We start from the raw sequence: 13596 nt of genomic DNA on the forward strand, positions 1-13596 counted from the left end.
TCTGCATGACGCAGATTGATGTGACTCATATTGTTGTTAAGTGCTGTCAAGTGGTAGGTGACTCATAGCGACCCTATGAACAACAGTCCTGGACACCTGTAGAACTTCCGTCCTTTCTCCAGGTTCATAGGGTTTCCAGAGGCAAGCTGTGCAACTCACAGCAACCTTATATTCATTAGCTCTGAAACCAGCCCTATTCTGAGCCAATCTCCTCGTCTCCAACAGGCTTAATCCCATTACCCCAGTCATTGAGTCAATCCACCTCATCTGGGGTCTCCCTCTCCTGTGCTGTCCCTCCACCCTTCCAAGCCTGATGTTCTTCTCCAAGGACCGGTCCCTCCTAGCACGTGCCCAAAGTATGGGAGATGGAGCCTCAAAATCCTAGAGCAGCGTGGTTCTTAATAGGATGAGTCTACAACTACACATCTTTCTTCCGTGAAGCAGTTAGTGGATCCAAACCACCAAGTTCTCAGCTGGCAGCCTGATACATACGGCACCCTGGGGGCTCCATTGTGTGCGTGTGCCATCAGGGATTTGAGAGGCAGACTGCCCTTACCTATCCTCAGATCCCCAACGGGACCCTACCACACAGGACACACCCAACAGCAGGTTATAAATGACAGCTGAACAAACAGAAGGGGGGTCCAGCCCTCACAAGCCAAATCACCATCTGTGAGCAGCCTATGTTCCCCAAAATAACACGGTGATGCCCCAGTGATGGTAGCTGGGAGTGGGACCCAGTTTGGACATCACTTTGGGGGGTTTTATCAAGTAACCTGAGGTCGTAACAGGAGTAGGAAGGGTCCCAATTATATTTATATATATGTAACTCGTGTCACAGAGACAGAGAGGCAGAGAATGCCAAATGGAATTGCAGCTTCCTGCCAAGCGGGTGCCTGTGCCTCCGGAAGCTGGACGAGAGGCCCGGAAGACCCTCAGAGCCCTTGGGAGGAGCCAGCCCTGCTAGGGACCTGACTCGGACGTCCAGCCTGTGACAAGGCGCTAAGTTTCTCTTGTGCAAAGCCGGCCACGTTGTGGTATTTTGTTACATCAGCCCCAGGAAATGAATGCACAGCCTACTGTGGCCCCAAGGTCAAGGAGAAGAGGCAGCAGTTGTCCCACACACAGAGCTCACAGAACCACTGACAGCGATACCCGATACCCGGTACTAACCCCTCTCTCACCCTACAACCCTGAGACCTTTGAACTTCCCTGGTCTACAAATGAAGAAAATGAAAGCTCCAGCCCCACAGCCAGGCCCACTCAGTCCCCAGATACCACACCTGAGGCCTTTTCGATGATTTGCATGTTACCACGTGACATCAGACAACGTTGGTGAAACACTCATCCTTAAAGAGCCCAAGCCCTTCCAGTACCAGCTGTCCTCTCAGACGTGCGCGCACTAAAGGGGTCATTTGTGTGCTCAGATCCTGCTAATCCCAGAGAAAGGAGTGCTGAGGTCAGGTACTATAGTAGCCCTCCGGTGGGTTTTCAGAGACAGTAAACAACAGCGAGGGAGGAGCGACCGGTGGGCACGGCTATCCCAAACGCTGCACCTCCCTCTGGCAGTTCGAATCCAGTGGCCCCTCCAAGGGACAAAGATTGGCAATCACCTTGCATGTGGTTAACAGACGGTCAGCGATGAGTCAGCTCGGACTCAACAGCAGTGAATGAGTCCCAGTGGCGGAGGGGCACCCATGTGACTGACCTTAGTACCCCATCTCCTGGCCCACCCGCACTGCATCGAGGTCAAGCTAAGCCTCCACCCGAGTCACCAAGACCTCCACCATAAATTGTATTATTGAGATCAGCCCTGCATGGCTCAGGGTCCCAGGGACACAAAAGACCCTGTGAGCAGGTTTAGAGGTTATCAAGGGCCAGTCCTTTCGTTCTGAGTTCTGGTAACTTAGTTGTAAGGAGTTGCGCTGCCGACCCAAAAGCACACAGTTCAAACCCACCAGCTGCTCTGTGGGAGAAGGATGGGCAATCTCCTCCCCTGCAATTAACTTCCTCTGAAAACCCACCCGCCAGATGGTCAGCTATGGGTCGGTTCTGACTCGATGTTACAAAACAACAACAGACAAAGCTGCAGTTGCCTGTGCAACATAGGTCTCCCAACACAACATACAGCTTACTAGTTGGAAATAGGACAAAACTACAGTTGAGAATTCATATAACGCAGGTTTCACACAACAACGTCTTTCTTTCATGGAAATACTGCAATTCAGGGGAAAGTTGTAGTTCAGATTTCGTGCAACACTGGTTTCACAGAAGAGCACATGGCGTGGCTTTTCTACCCTAGCTTGTTCCAACCCACCTGGCAGAATTCAATACGGGGTACGGGGAATACAAAGATGCATTCACCCAGGAAAGAAAGGTGCAGACAAGTGAGCCCCTGTTCACTTTATTCATTTATCTCTCCCTATTCTGGGAAACAAAGAAAAGAGAACGGAAGAAGACTCAAAGGAAGCCTCATATATTAAATTCTTAAATAGAATCTCTGAATCCAAAGTTAAGGGTGAGCAGGAGAGGCACAGGGCAGTGGCTTTGTCCCCCAAAACAAAGCCACCGAGGCCGTCCCGCGAATGAAGGGGGACAGCAGATCCGACTCTTAAGAAAAAAGTCCTTGCAGGTTGGGGGTGGAGGTGGGGAAAAAAATAGAAAATCCCTCAAGTTTTTAAAGGCAGAATATCTTCTCCGAGTTGCTCTCTTGACCTGGCGCGTCCAAAGATGACAGCGCAGTGCGAGGTTTAAGTCTTCAAGGATTCAGTTTTTTACAAACATATGCAAATACATTCCTCATGAAAGTTTCCGGTTTGTTGGGGTGGTTTTTTTTTTTTCTTTTTGGCGATTAATAGCAAGCAATATGCTTGGATTAGAGGTTCGATTTCCACTCGAATGCAGTTTCTTCTCTTCTTTCGGCGGTTGGAAAGCCGTTTTGCAAAGATCTGGAAGAGAAGACGATGAAGTCAGCCTCTAAATGGCAATCCTGAAATAGAGCTTTTCGTTTCAGACATGTGATCACCATATGGCCTTGAACCTTGCCAGCATGTCAGGGTCTACACGCATGTGACAGACGGGCAAGGAGATTTACACGGAGAAGCAGTTCTTCTCATCCACAGCTCAGCTGGCAACAGCCTGACCTCTGAACACATGGCTTCTATTCCTAGAGCACCAGCGGCACGGGATTTGTGAATAGTTCTTGTTGTTGTGTCCTGTTGAACTTGAGACCAACTCATAGCTGGGCCTCCTGCGGGCTCTGGTGGCCTAATGGTAAGAAGCTGCCCTGCAGTCCCAGAGGCACACTGTTCAAATCCACCAGCTGGTCTGCAGGAGAAGGACGGGCAGTCTCCTCCCATGCAATTTACTGCCTCTGAAAACCCACTGAAGGGTCAGCTATGAGTTGATTCTGACTCAACAGCACACAACCACCACCACCACCACAGAGGAATAAAGATGGGTGGGCAAAGAGAACCCCATATTAAGTTCTCTAAGGAGTCTGTGTAGCGCAATGGTTAAGTGTTCTGGTTCCAATTAAAAGGTGGGTGGCTTTGCACCCCCCAATCACTCTATAAGGGAAAAGTGCGGTAGTAGTGTGCTTCCATAAAAACTACAGCTGGGAGACCCAGTGGACCAGTTCTACTCCATCTTTTTTTTTATTATTATTTTTTATGTGTGTACTGTCAAATCGGATCTGACTGGTACAGGAGGAGATGGTCCCACCTTCTTCAGCAGAGCATCTGGTGGATTTGAACCATGCACCTCTGGGATTTCAGTGCAGCTTCTTGCCACCGGGCCACTAGAGCTCGCCAGTTCTACTCCATCTTTCAGGGCTCCCATGAGTTGGCATCAACTGGTGAGCACATAGCAACAGCAACAACAACACACTGCATGACAGGAGACTGTGCAAGGAGCAGCTGGTGGATTCGAACCACCTGCCTTTGGGTTGGCAGCACAACTCCTTACATTATGCCAACAGGGCTCCCTTCTTGTGACAGGGATCAGTAGATTTCTTGCTTTGGGGGCAAGAGAAGGATTTGTTCAGGACCATCTCTGCCCCACGCTTGTCTAACGTTTCTGCATGTGAAATCTCATTCAAATAAGAAAGTCAGGGATAAACTTGGCTTCCACCAGGGAGAAGGCTCTGGATTCTAGAAGCCAATCTGCAGGAGAAGAGCAGCAGAGCTTGGGAGAAGCATAGAGAAGGGCTGTACTCAATGGGAGTGCTCTTGTCTTTGCAATTTAAAATACAGTGTGGCAAGAAAATGCATTGCAATCCCAGAGGTGTGCAATTTGAATCCACCAGATGATCTGCTGGGACAATCTCCTCCTGCACCAGTCAGATCTGATTTGATGGTACACACACACGGAAAATAATGAAATAATAATAATAAAAAAAAAGTAAAATACAGTGTGGAGCTCGGTGGCAGAGTCTGAGGAGAGCCGTGTTACTAAACCCAAAGGTGGAGCCTCTGGAGGTTCAAACCCATCAGCACTTCTGAGGGTGAAAGGCAGGCTCTTCTCGTGTGATTTATAACCTCGGAAACGCAACAGAAAGTCAGCTATGAATTGGTTCTGACTCAAGGATGAAGCTGAAACAGAGCCCCAGGACTTCCACGCAGCCCCCACTCACAACACAGGCGGGGACAAAGAGGATTTCCAGAGAAGACTAAAAAAAAAAAAAAAATTGATTATTTAAAAATGACAAGACCAAAAATAGAGTGCCGGTCACAAGGCCATCTGAGAACAGGGAACACACTCGGGCAAACGTGCCGTGATCTCACTGTGGGGCTCGTCACAGTCTTGTGCGCAGGGAAGCCGGACGTGGGAACGAGGTCCCCGTCCACGCCAGCACGTTAGTGACAAGCACACCCCTCCGGTCAGTTCATGTCATCCCACAAACACTCTCGTAGGGGCGCGCTGACGACTCCCCAGTCTCCTGATGCGAACACATGACATTCCCAAGTTCCGAAGCCCTCTTCCTGCTTCTCAGCAAGACATGGATGAAAACACATGGCTAAAAATGACTGCACGCTATCTCACGGTATGTGTCTCTGGGGCTTGTGCCGCTGGGATGCTGTGTGAGTTAACATCCTTCTCTGTGCTCTGGTCTTCTCTGTGAAATGGGGAGAACCTTGCCACCCACCCCACGGGGCTGCAGGGAGTTAGATGACGATGTCTCGAGGAGTCCCTGGCCCAATGCCGGAGGAGAGGAGGGAGCTTATTCTCAGAACAGCATTGCTGGGACTACTGTTAGTACATTAACTGGTCTGGGCCAAAAATGATGCTGTTTATGGAAGTCAGAGTGGCGGGCAGCATTTGGTGCCAAAAATGGTGCTAGCCCCTCACCTCCACCATGGTGGTCTTCCTTGCTCTGTCCCCAGGGCCAGACAGAAGTGGGGGCCTTCTCCAGCTGCCTCAGCATCACCCCCCGTGCCTATCCGAGATGCAGAGCCCAGACAGAGAGAGACTCTGCGGCCATTCTATAAATAGCACCCCTCCCATCACCATGGAAACCTCTGGTGGGGCTGGGTCAGCCCACCTCAGTGGACAATTCTCTCCAGGGAAGGAGGAGCAAAAGCGCGCTTTCAGAAAAGCGGTTCCCTGAGGTGCAGGGAGCAGGTGGGGCCTGCTGTCATTCCGCAGACTCACCTGGAAATCATGAGCTTCCCAGGTGGGACGAGGTGCTGTTCTGGTTCATCTGTGGGAAGGTAACACACAGGGAAGGGGGTGGTCAGAGCCGGGTGGGTCCAGGGGAGGCCGTCCCACCACCCTGAGGTTCAAATCCTTGCATTATTAGCTCCTGCAGGGAACTGCTGACTGACTGTGTGCTGCACACCTACTAAGAGCTGGAGGCATTACTGGGGCTGTGCCGGGCACAAGCCTGTTCTCCTGGAGCCTGTTAACCAGGTATCAGTGCACTACCTTATCCAAACCTGGCACTGCCAAGAGCTGGTATATATGGTTCTCTTGGGTGGATTTTTCAAAGCAAGTGAGCAGGCCTTTCTTCCTAGTTCTCCTTAGTCTGGAAACTCTCCTGAAACCTGTTCAAGCAAACAAGTGACACGCATGCCTCCACTGACCGCAGTTGTTGTTGTTGCTATGTACCATCAAACCGGAAGTGACCCCTGGCTGACCGTCCAGTCGGTTTTCAGACGTAGTAAACTGCATGGGAGTTGATTACCAATCTATTTCCTGTGGAGCACCTGGTGGATTTGAACCGTGTATCTCTGCATTGCCAGCAAAATCCCTTATCACGAAGACTTCAGAGCTCAGAAGGGTGGGGGGCCACTCAGAGAGTGCACCAGCCAGGAACTGAACCTGGGCCTCACAGTCCCAGCTCTGAACACTCCCTGCCTTGGGATTTTGTTCTCTACAATAAAAAGAAACCAGTCATGGGCCACCTAGATTTCTGCTGCATCCCATACACCGCAAGGAATCCATGCTGGCCCAGCCGGGTTTTTTTAATGAACTTTTTTTCATTTCCATTCATTCATTGTTGCACTTCTCTCCCTGCCCACCCCTCCCTCCAGTTTGTTCTTCTCTTGGAAAAGTTAAAGAAAAATTCTTTCATTATTATACAATCTCTCCCCTCAAGTCCACTCCACTATGCAGCCTTCGTTCTGGACTCCTGTCATGACAATAAAACCTAACCACATATCCCTTTTAAACAGTTTTCTCCCTCATCTGTTACAATACAGTAGACAGAATTTATCCCATCTTTCTCAGTCTCCACAGAACCCTGATGTCAGTCTTGTTTTACAACAGTGGCACCATGCAGTATTTGTCCTTTTGTGACTGAGATATTTCCCTCAGCATAATGTTCTCCAGGGTTACCCATTTTGAGTAATATTGCATGAGTTCCTTTGTTTTTCAATGCAGTGTAGTGTTCCATTGTGTGAATATATCACAGCTTCTCTATCTATTCATTAGTTGAGGGTTGGCCCAAGCTTTGTTGCTGGTATGTGCTATTGAAGTCAACTATACCTCCCAAGGACCCTGTGAACAACAGCTCTGAACCCTGTCCTGTCCTGCACCAGCTTCAGGATCTCTGGTGTGCTCACGCCTGCTGCGTCAGTGACATTCTATCTAACTGAGGGGCTTCCTCTCCTTCTCTGACATTCCACCATTCTCTGCATGATGCCTTTTTTCCAAGGATCAATACCTCTGGAGACTATGCCCAAAATAAAATGAGATGCAATTTTATCCTTGCCTCTAAGGAGGAAGCTGGGTGCTCTTCCTCTAAAACAGACTTGTCTGTTCTTTTGGCAGTCCATGGGCTAGTCAGCATTCTTCTCCGGCATCATAATTCCAAGGCATCGAGGATTCTTCTGTCATCCTAATTCACTGTCCAACTTTCACATGCGTAGGTAGCAACTGAAAGCCTTCACAGAGGCCATTTAGCCTTGTCACTCAAGAGTCACATAAAAAGATTCAGCCCCTTCCACTCATGGTGATTCCACTCCTGAATAATGTGCTCTTGGGAAGTAATTCACTTCCGGTCCCTAACTTGCAAAAACAGAAGCGAAACCAGCATGATGTGGACACGTCCTCTTTCAGGGCAGAGAAATAAATGGAAACCAGCCAAGGGAAGCAGTTAAACAGTGATGCAAAAGTACAATGAACTGTCACGTGCTGGTGAGTCAGAACCAATTCACAGGGCTTACAGCAGTAAATCGTAAGGGAGAAGACTGACCGTCTTTCTCCCGGAGAGCAGCTGGTGGATTCAAACTGCCTGCCTTTGGGGTGGCACTGCAACTCCTTGCCACCAGGCCGCTAGATACAATGAAAAAACTAGAAGACGGAAAGGCACTAAGAAAGCAAACCAAAGCATCTTGCACAGAGGAAGGGCAATCTACCTTGGAAAAAGATTGCCGTTAAGAGACATCAAGCCAAATACAACTCATAGCACCCCTGTGAAAAACGGCTCTAAACTCTGCCCTATCCTGAGCCAACTCCACCGTCTCCGACACACTTGACCCCACTGTTCCAATCACTTTATCAAACCACTTCGCTGAGGGTCCTTGTGCTGACCCTCCACTCTTCCAAACATGATGTCCTTCTCCAAGGACTGGCCCCTCCTGGCCACATGCCCAATCTATGCGAGACAGAGTTTCACCATCCTAGCCTCTAAGGAGCGTCCTGATATCACTGATTCCAGGACAGATCTGCTTGTTCTCTAGACAGTTCATGGGATATTCAATACTCTTCTCCAGCATCACAACTCAAAGGCGTCAATTTTTCCATCATCCTTAGTCATTGTCGAGCTTTCAGATGTAAAGCAAGCAACTGAAAAGACCATAGTTTGGATCAGGCACACCACAGTCTTTAGACAGACATCATTGCTCCTTCGTACTCTGGAAAGACCCTGGACAGATTTTCCCAATGCAACTCATCTTTTGATTTTCTGACTGCTGTTACTAAGGGTACTGACTGGGGAGCCAACTTCCATTCTTTTTCCATCTGTGAAAACCTGCATCATAACAGAATGTGTGACTTGTTTGTTCTGGACACATCATTAAGAGGGATCACTCACTAAATGAGGCCATTATGTAGGGGGGGAGGGGCAGCGAGGGTCACGGTGACTCTCAGTGAGATGGACTGGACTTGAACATGGTAGTGATGGACAAACAACTGGCTTCTGGCTTGAACATGAAGATGATGCAGAACTTGCTTTGTCCGCCTCTTAGGACGCCCCTGGGAGGATCGGTGTGCAGAGTGAAGGGATTCATGTAGGGGGCAGCTTCCACTGTGTATCTGCATCCAATCTGCATGTTTACATACATTGTGGGTCCCCTCACCCCAGTTAACAGTAGATGAAGACTGTGCACTGAGTTGTACTTAGGAAATTGCTGCTCAAATAAAAGCATTGAGATCTAGCCCCAAAGTCCTAAACAAGTCCCTTCCCACTGCTCTCAAGCCGCAGACAGAGTGAAGGAAGAGGGTCAGGCCAGCAGAGAGGCCTGTGAGACTGGCTGCTGGAGACCCTGTAGCCGACCCCTCAGTTTATGATGGGGGAAACCGTGACAGACTAAATAAAGTAGAGGGTATCTCCAGACCTCCACGTTCCCACTAGGATTTCTAACCTGAAAATATCCTTTCAGATTGGCTGGTGTTTTGTAGTCCCCTTTCAAGACCTAGAAAAGAGAAGAAAAAAAATTTGAATGAATAAAAAAGAAAATTTAGTCAGTTATCTCCCTTCCAGGATATCCATCCATCCATCCATCCATCCATGCACTTACCCATCTGTCTATCCATCCAGTTACCTATCCACCCACCCATCTATCCATCCACTTACCCACCCATCCATTTATCCATTCACCCATCATCCCCTCACCCATCCACCCATCTTCCCAGTTATCCATCTATCCATCCATTCTTCCATCCATCCATCCACCTACCCAACTATTGATCCATCCATCCATCCATCCATCCATCCATCCACCATCCACTTAACCAACCACCCAACTATCCATCCATCCATCCATCCATGAGCTCATTTATTGTGATATTATTCTAACCACTTGGGCAGGCAACTTAAACAAGATAAATCAAAATCCATGCTCTTCCAGAACTTGCAGGTCTAGAGGAGCAGTCAGTAGAAAGTCGGTAAGGAAGCTGTGTACAGAAAATCCACCCGAGGTGTGTGGTCAGGAACAACCTGGGGGATTCTGGTTGGATGAATGCTTGAGAAGGGCCTCTGAACTGAGCCCTGAATGACAAGGAAAGGCAGCCAGGCTAAAGAACAAGCCATCCAAGCAGAAGCGAGAGCCAGGACAAAGGTGCACAGGCAGAAGATGGACATTCCTATCTTTGCCCCTGTCTCCTGGCACTGCATAGGCCAATCAGCACTGTCCAGTAGAAAACGCACCGCGAATGCCACACACAGTTGTAAATGGCTACTGGCCACACTAGGAAAATGCAGATACGAATGAAATGAAAAGGTAATAAAAGGATCCTCACGAGTGTGAGAGATCTAAAATGACTTCAAGCTAAAAATTGAGGTGCTTCTTAAATGTTACACCCAAAAACATTTACGTTGTTGTTACCAGTCAGAACAGACTCCTAGCAGACCCTCGAGCAGGTTTTCTGAGGCTGTAAATTGCACTAGAGGAAACTGCTCATTTCTCTTTTCACAGAGCAGCTGGTGGATTTGAACTCTCTGCCTCTGGGGTGGCAGTGCAACTCTTTATCCACTAGGCTACCAGCGCTTCCTAAGTTATTTCTAAATATGTGTATTATCTCACTCTCTCTCACATACACACATATTTTACCTAAGCCTTCAGAATCCAGCATCTATAATTAAAGCCGCTTTCGCCTTAAATCAAATACATTCCATTGGCTCAAGAACCATGCATGGCTACTGGCTCCCTCAATGGACAACGTGGGTGGAGACCATTCCAATCGCATATTCACAAAAGGGAATCCAAGGTAGAAAACGAGATGAGATTAGTGTGCCATCGGTTTTCTCTTTATTAAATGCTGTTAAGGGAGAAAGACAAATCTCTCATTCTATTTACAGCCTCTGAAAACGCCCTGGATGTTCTGTCAGCTCTGGGTCAGCTCCAACTTCAAGGCAAGGAATTCTGATTGGGAGGAGAGCCTGAGGCTTGGTGGCTTAGTGGTAAGAAGCTGCACAGCGATCCTAAAGGCATGTGGTTCGAATTTACCAGCTGCTCTGCAGAAAGATGGGCAATCTTCTTCTGTGTGATTTACAGCCTCTGAAAACCCGCGGCAGGCTCAGCTATGAGCCTATCAGCTGGCTCCGTATATCCTTGCAGTCTGTCATGAGTGAGGCTCAATATCTAGGTGGATATGCAAATCGTCTCTAGTCAGCAGCCAATCCGCTGAAAGGGGAGGGTCGCAGGGTGTGGCCTGCATCCAAACCACATGGTTTAATCGGGTGAAGCCTGCTCTAGGTCAATACTGCATCCAACTCCTCATCTTCTGACCAATGTCCAATGTTGGACTTGACCTTGCACCCTGTGGGCTGACCTGCCAATTTTGGGTTTGTCAAACCTGCAGCATGAGTCAGGATGAGCTTCTAGCCTGTCACCAAACCTAAATATTTGGAACACCCCAGCCTCTTACCAGAAGATGTCATGTTTCATTGATTATGCAAAGGCGTTTGACTGTGTGGATAACAAACTGTGACTGACTCTGAGAAGAATGGGAATCCCAGAACACTTGATCATGCTAATGCGAAACCTATACTTGAACCAGGAGGCAGTCGTCTGAACAGAGCAAGGGAACACTGCATGGTTCAAAATTGGGAAGGGCGTACACCAGCGATGCATCCTATCTCCATACCTTTTCAACTTGTATGCAGAACAGATTATCCGGGAGGCTGGGCTCTATGGGGAGAAATGTGGGGTCAAGACTGGTGTAAGATCTATCAACAATCTGTGATATGCAGATGACAGAACTCTGCGTGCTGAAACTGAGGAGGACCTGAAGTGCTTGCTGCAGAGGGTCAAGGACTGCAGCCTCCAATATGGCTTGAGGCTCAATGTCAGAAAGTAAAAATTCTCACCACTGGACCAATTGGCAGCACCAGGATGGATGGTGAAGAGACTGAGATTGTTCACAGCGTTAGCTTGCTTGGCTCCACAGTCAACACTCTTGGCACCAGTAGCCAGGAAATTAAAATGCGTACTGCCATGGGAAAGTCTGCTGTTAGGGACCTCTCCAAGGTGCTGAAGAGCAGTGGTGTCTCTCTGGAGACTAAGGTGCGTCTGATACAGGCCATAGTCTTCGCAATCACCTGTTATGCATCAGAGAGTTGGACAATGACCAAGGAGGATAGAAGGAGAACTGATGCCTTTGAGCTGTGGTGCTGGAGAAGAGTATTGAGAGTACCATGGACTGCTAGAAAAACAAACAGCTTCATCTTGGAAAGGGTTAAACCGGGTAGCTCCCTGGAGGCAAGGATTCTGAGGCTCCGTCTAACATACTTTGGACATGTTGTGAGGAGAGACTGGCCCTTGGAGAGGGACATCATACTTGGGAGGGTGAAGGGACAGTGCAGGAGAGGAAGGCCCTCTATGAGGTGGATTGCTTCAGTGACTGGGGTAATCGGGATGGGTGTGTCAGAGACAGTGGAACTGGCATAGAACAGAGCAGAGTTTAGGGCTACTGTATACAGGGTCGCTATGAGTTGCAAGCGACTCGACAGCACATAACAACAGAGCCTAAGACATTTTGATACTAAGTGTGGTTCCACAGCAAGAAAATTTTAAGGAAGTGCGTTTAAAATTCGTTCTCATAACCTGGCTGGTTTTACAGACACTGATGACTCTGCCTCCAGTATTGAAGTGGTGGTGTGCACCAAGGTGGAACTGACCCATAGCTGACCCTCCCGTGGGTTTTCAGAGGCAGTTAACTGCACAAGAGGAGACTGCCCATCCTTCTCCCACAGAGCAGCTGGTGGCCTTTGAGACTGCAGCCCAGCTTCTTACCATCAGGCCACTAGTGGTCCCAGTAGTGAAGCTCTGTGATTCCATGGTGTGAGAAGGCAGAAATATTCAAAATACCACCACCAATGGATCAGAGGGCAAGGTTCTGGGTGGTGGCATTTAAAATCTGTTCCCATTACTGTGTCAGAAAGAGAGGACGAAGGAAACTGCCTGACTGGTTTGAGTTTGCCTAGTTGGAGAGGAAGCTCCCTGATTGGTTCGAGTTTGTCTAGTCAGAGAGGAAGCTCCCTGATTGGTTCGAGTTTGCCTAGTCAGAGTGGAAGCTGCCTGATTGGTTCGAGTTTGACTAGTCAGAGTGGAAGCTGCCTGATTGGTTCGAGTTTGCCCAGTTGGAGAGGAAGTTGCCTGATTGATTCAAGTTTGCCTAGTCAGAGTGTAAGCAGCCTGATTGGTTCGAGTTTGCCTAGTCGGAGTAGAAAAAGACAAGTGCTCAAAGCTTTAAGTCTGAGCCACCACAATCAAGGTCTGACAGCTCCCATTGGAAGAGGGGCTGAGCTACAAAGCCAAATGAATTCTCAACATCGGAATACTATGCAGCAGTCAGGAGCAATGATTTTGAAAAATACTATATAACTTGGGAGAGGCTGGAGAGCATTACAATAAGTGAATTAACACAGACTCATAAGGACAAATACTGCACAAGACCATTATTATAAAAATAGAAGGATAACTAGTAAAACATGTAAGGAAACTCAAGGGGGGTGGAGGGGGAGAGGATGGGTAGGGGCGAAACCACAGGGCTGCACAGTTTGGTGGGTGCAGGGACAGGGGAAATAAATGGGAAGGATCCAGGAGAAAAGACAGGGTAATGATGGGTAAGGTCCCATGGTGATTAATTTTATAAAATCTAATGCATGAGAATGACTATATGAAACACAATGTGAATGAAGAATAGTGTGAAACATGACGAACTTTGTTAGCAAACCAGTAATAATAAGGAAAAAAATTATGCCTTTGGTTAGGGAGAAATGGGACCCTGAGACTTGGCATGGGGACTTAAGGGCAGATCATCATAAAATTGAGGGCATGGAGTCCCTGAATTCGGTTGAATTTTCCTGCCAACAGAGCCAGCCCTCTCATTCGTATCTCAAGAAATTACATCACACTTTACCATCAGATG

The 13596-nt window shown here is 48.3% G+C and overlaps 1 protein-coding gene across 1 annotated transcript in view; it reads right to left on the reverse strand.

Annotated features, from left to right (window-relative positions):
• Positions 1–2842: 2842 nt before the first annotated feature.
• Positions 2843–13596, reverse strand: part of TPST2 (tyrosylprotein sulfotransferase 2) — a 30323-nt gene continuing 19569 nt past the window's right edge. The window contains 3 exon segments of the mRNA XM_006903699.1: positions 2843–2948; positions 5653–5701; positions 9087–9137. Of these exon segments, the coding sequence (XP_006903761.1) occupies positions 5660–5701; positions 9087–9137 (93 nt within the window). The 3' untranslated portion in view covers positions 2843–2948; positions 5653–5659.

The sequence above is a fragment of the Elephantulus edwardii genome, unplaced genomic scaffold (assembly GCF_000299155.1).
Source record: "Elephantulus edwardii isolate Elephantulus edwardi_28Jun2011 unplaced genomic scaffold, EleEdw1.0 scaffold00089, whole genome shotgun sequence".
NCBI classification, from domain to species: Eukaryota; Metazoa; Chordata; class Mammalia; order Macroscelidea; family Macroscelididae; genus Elephantulus; species Elephantulus edwardii.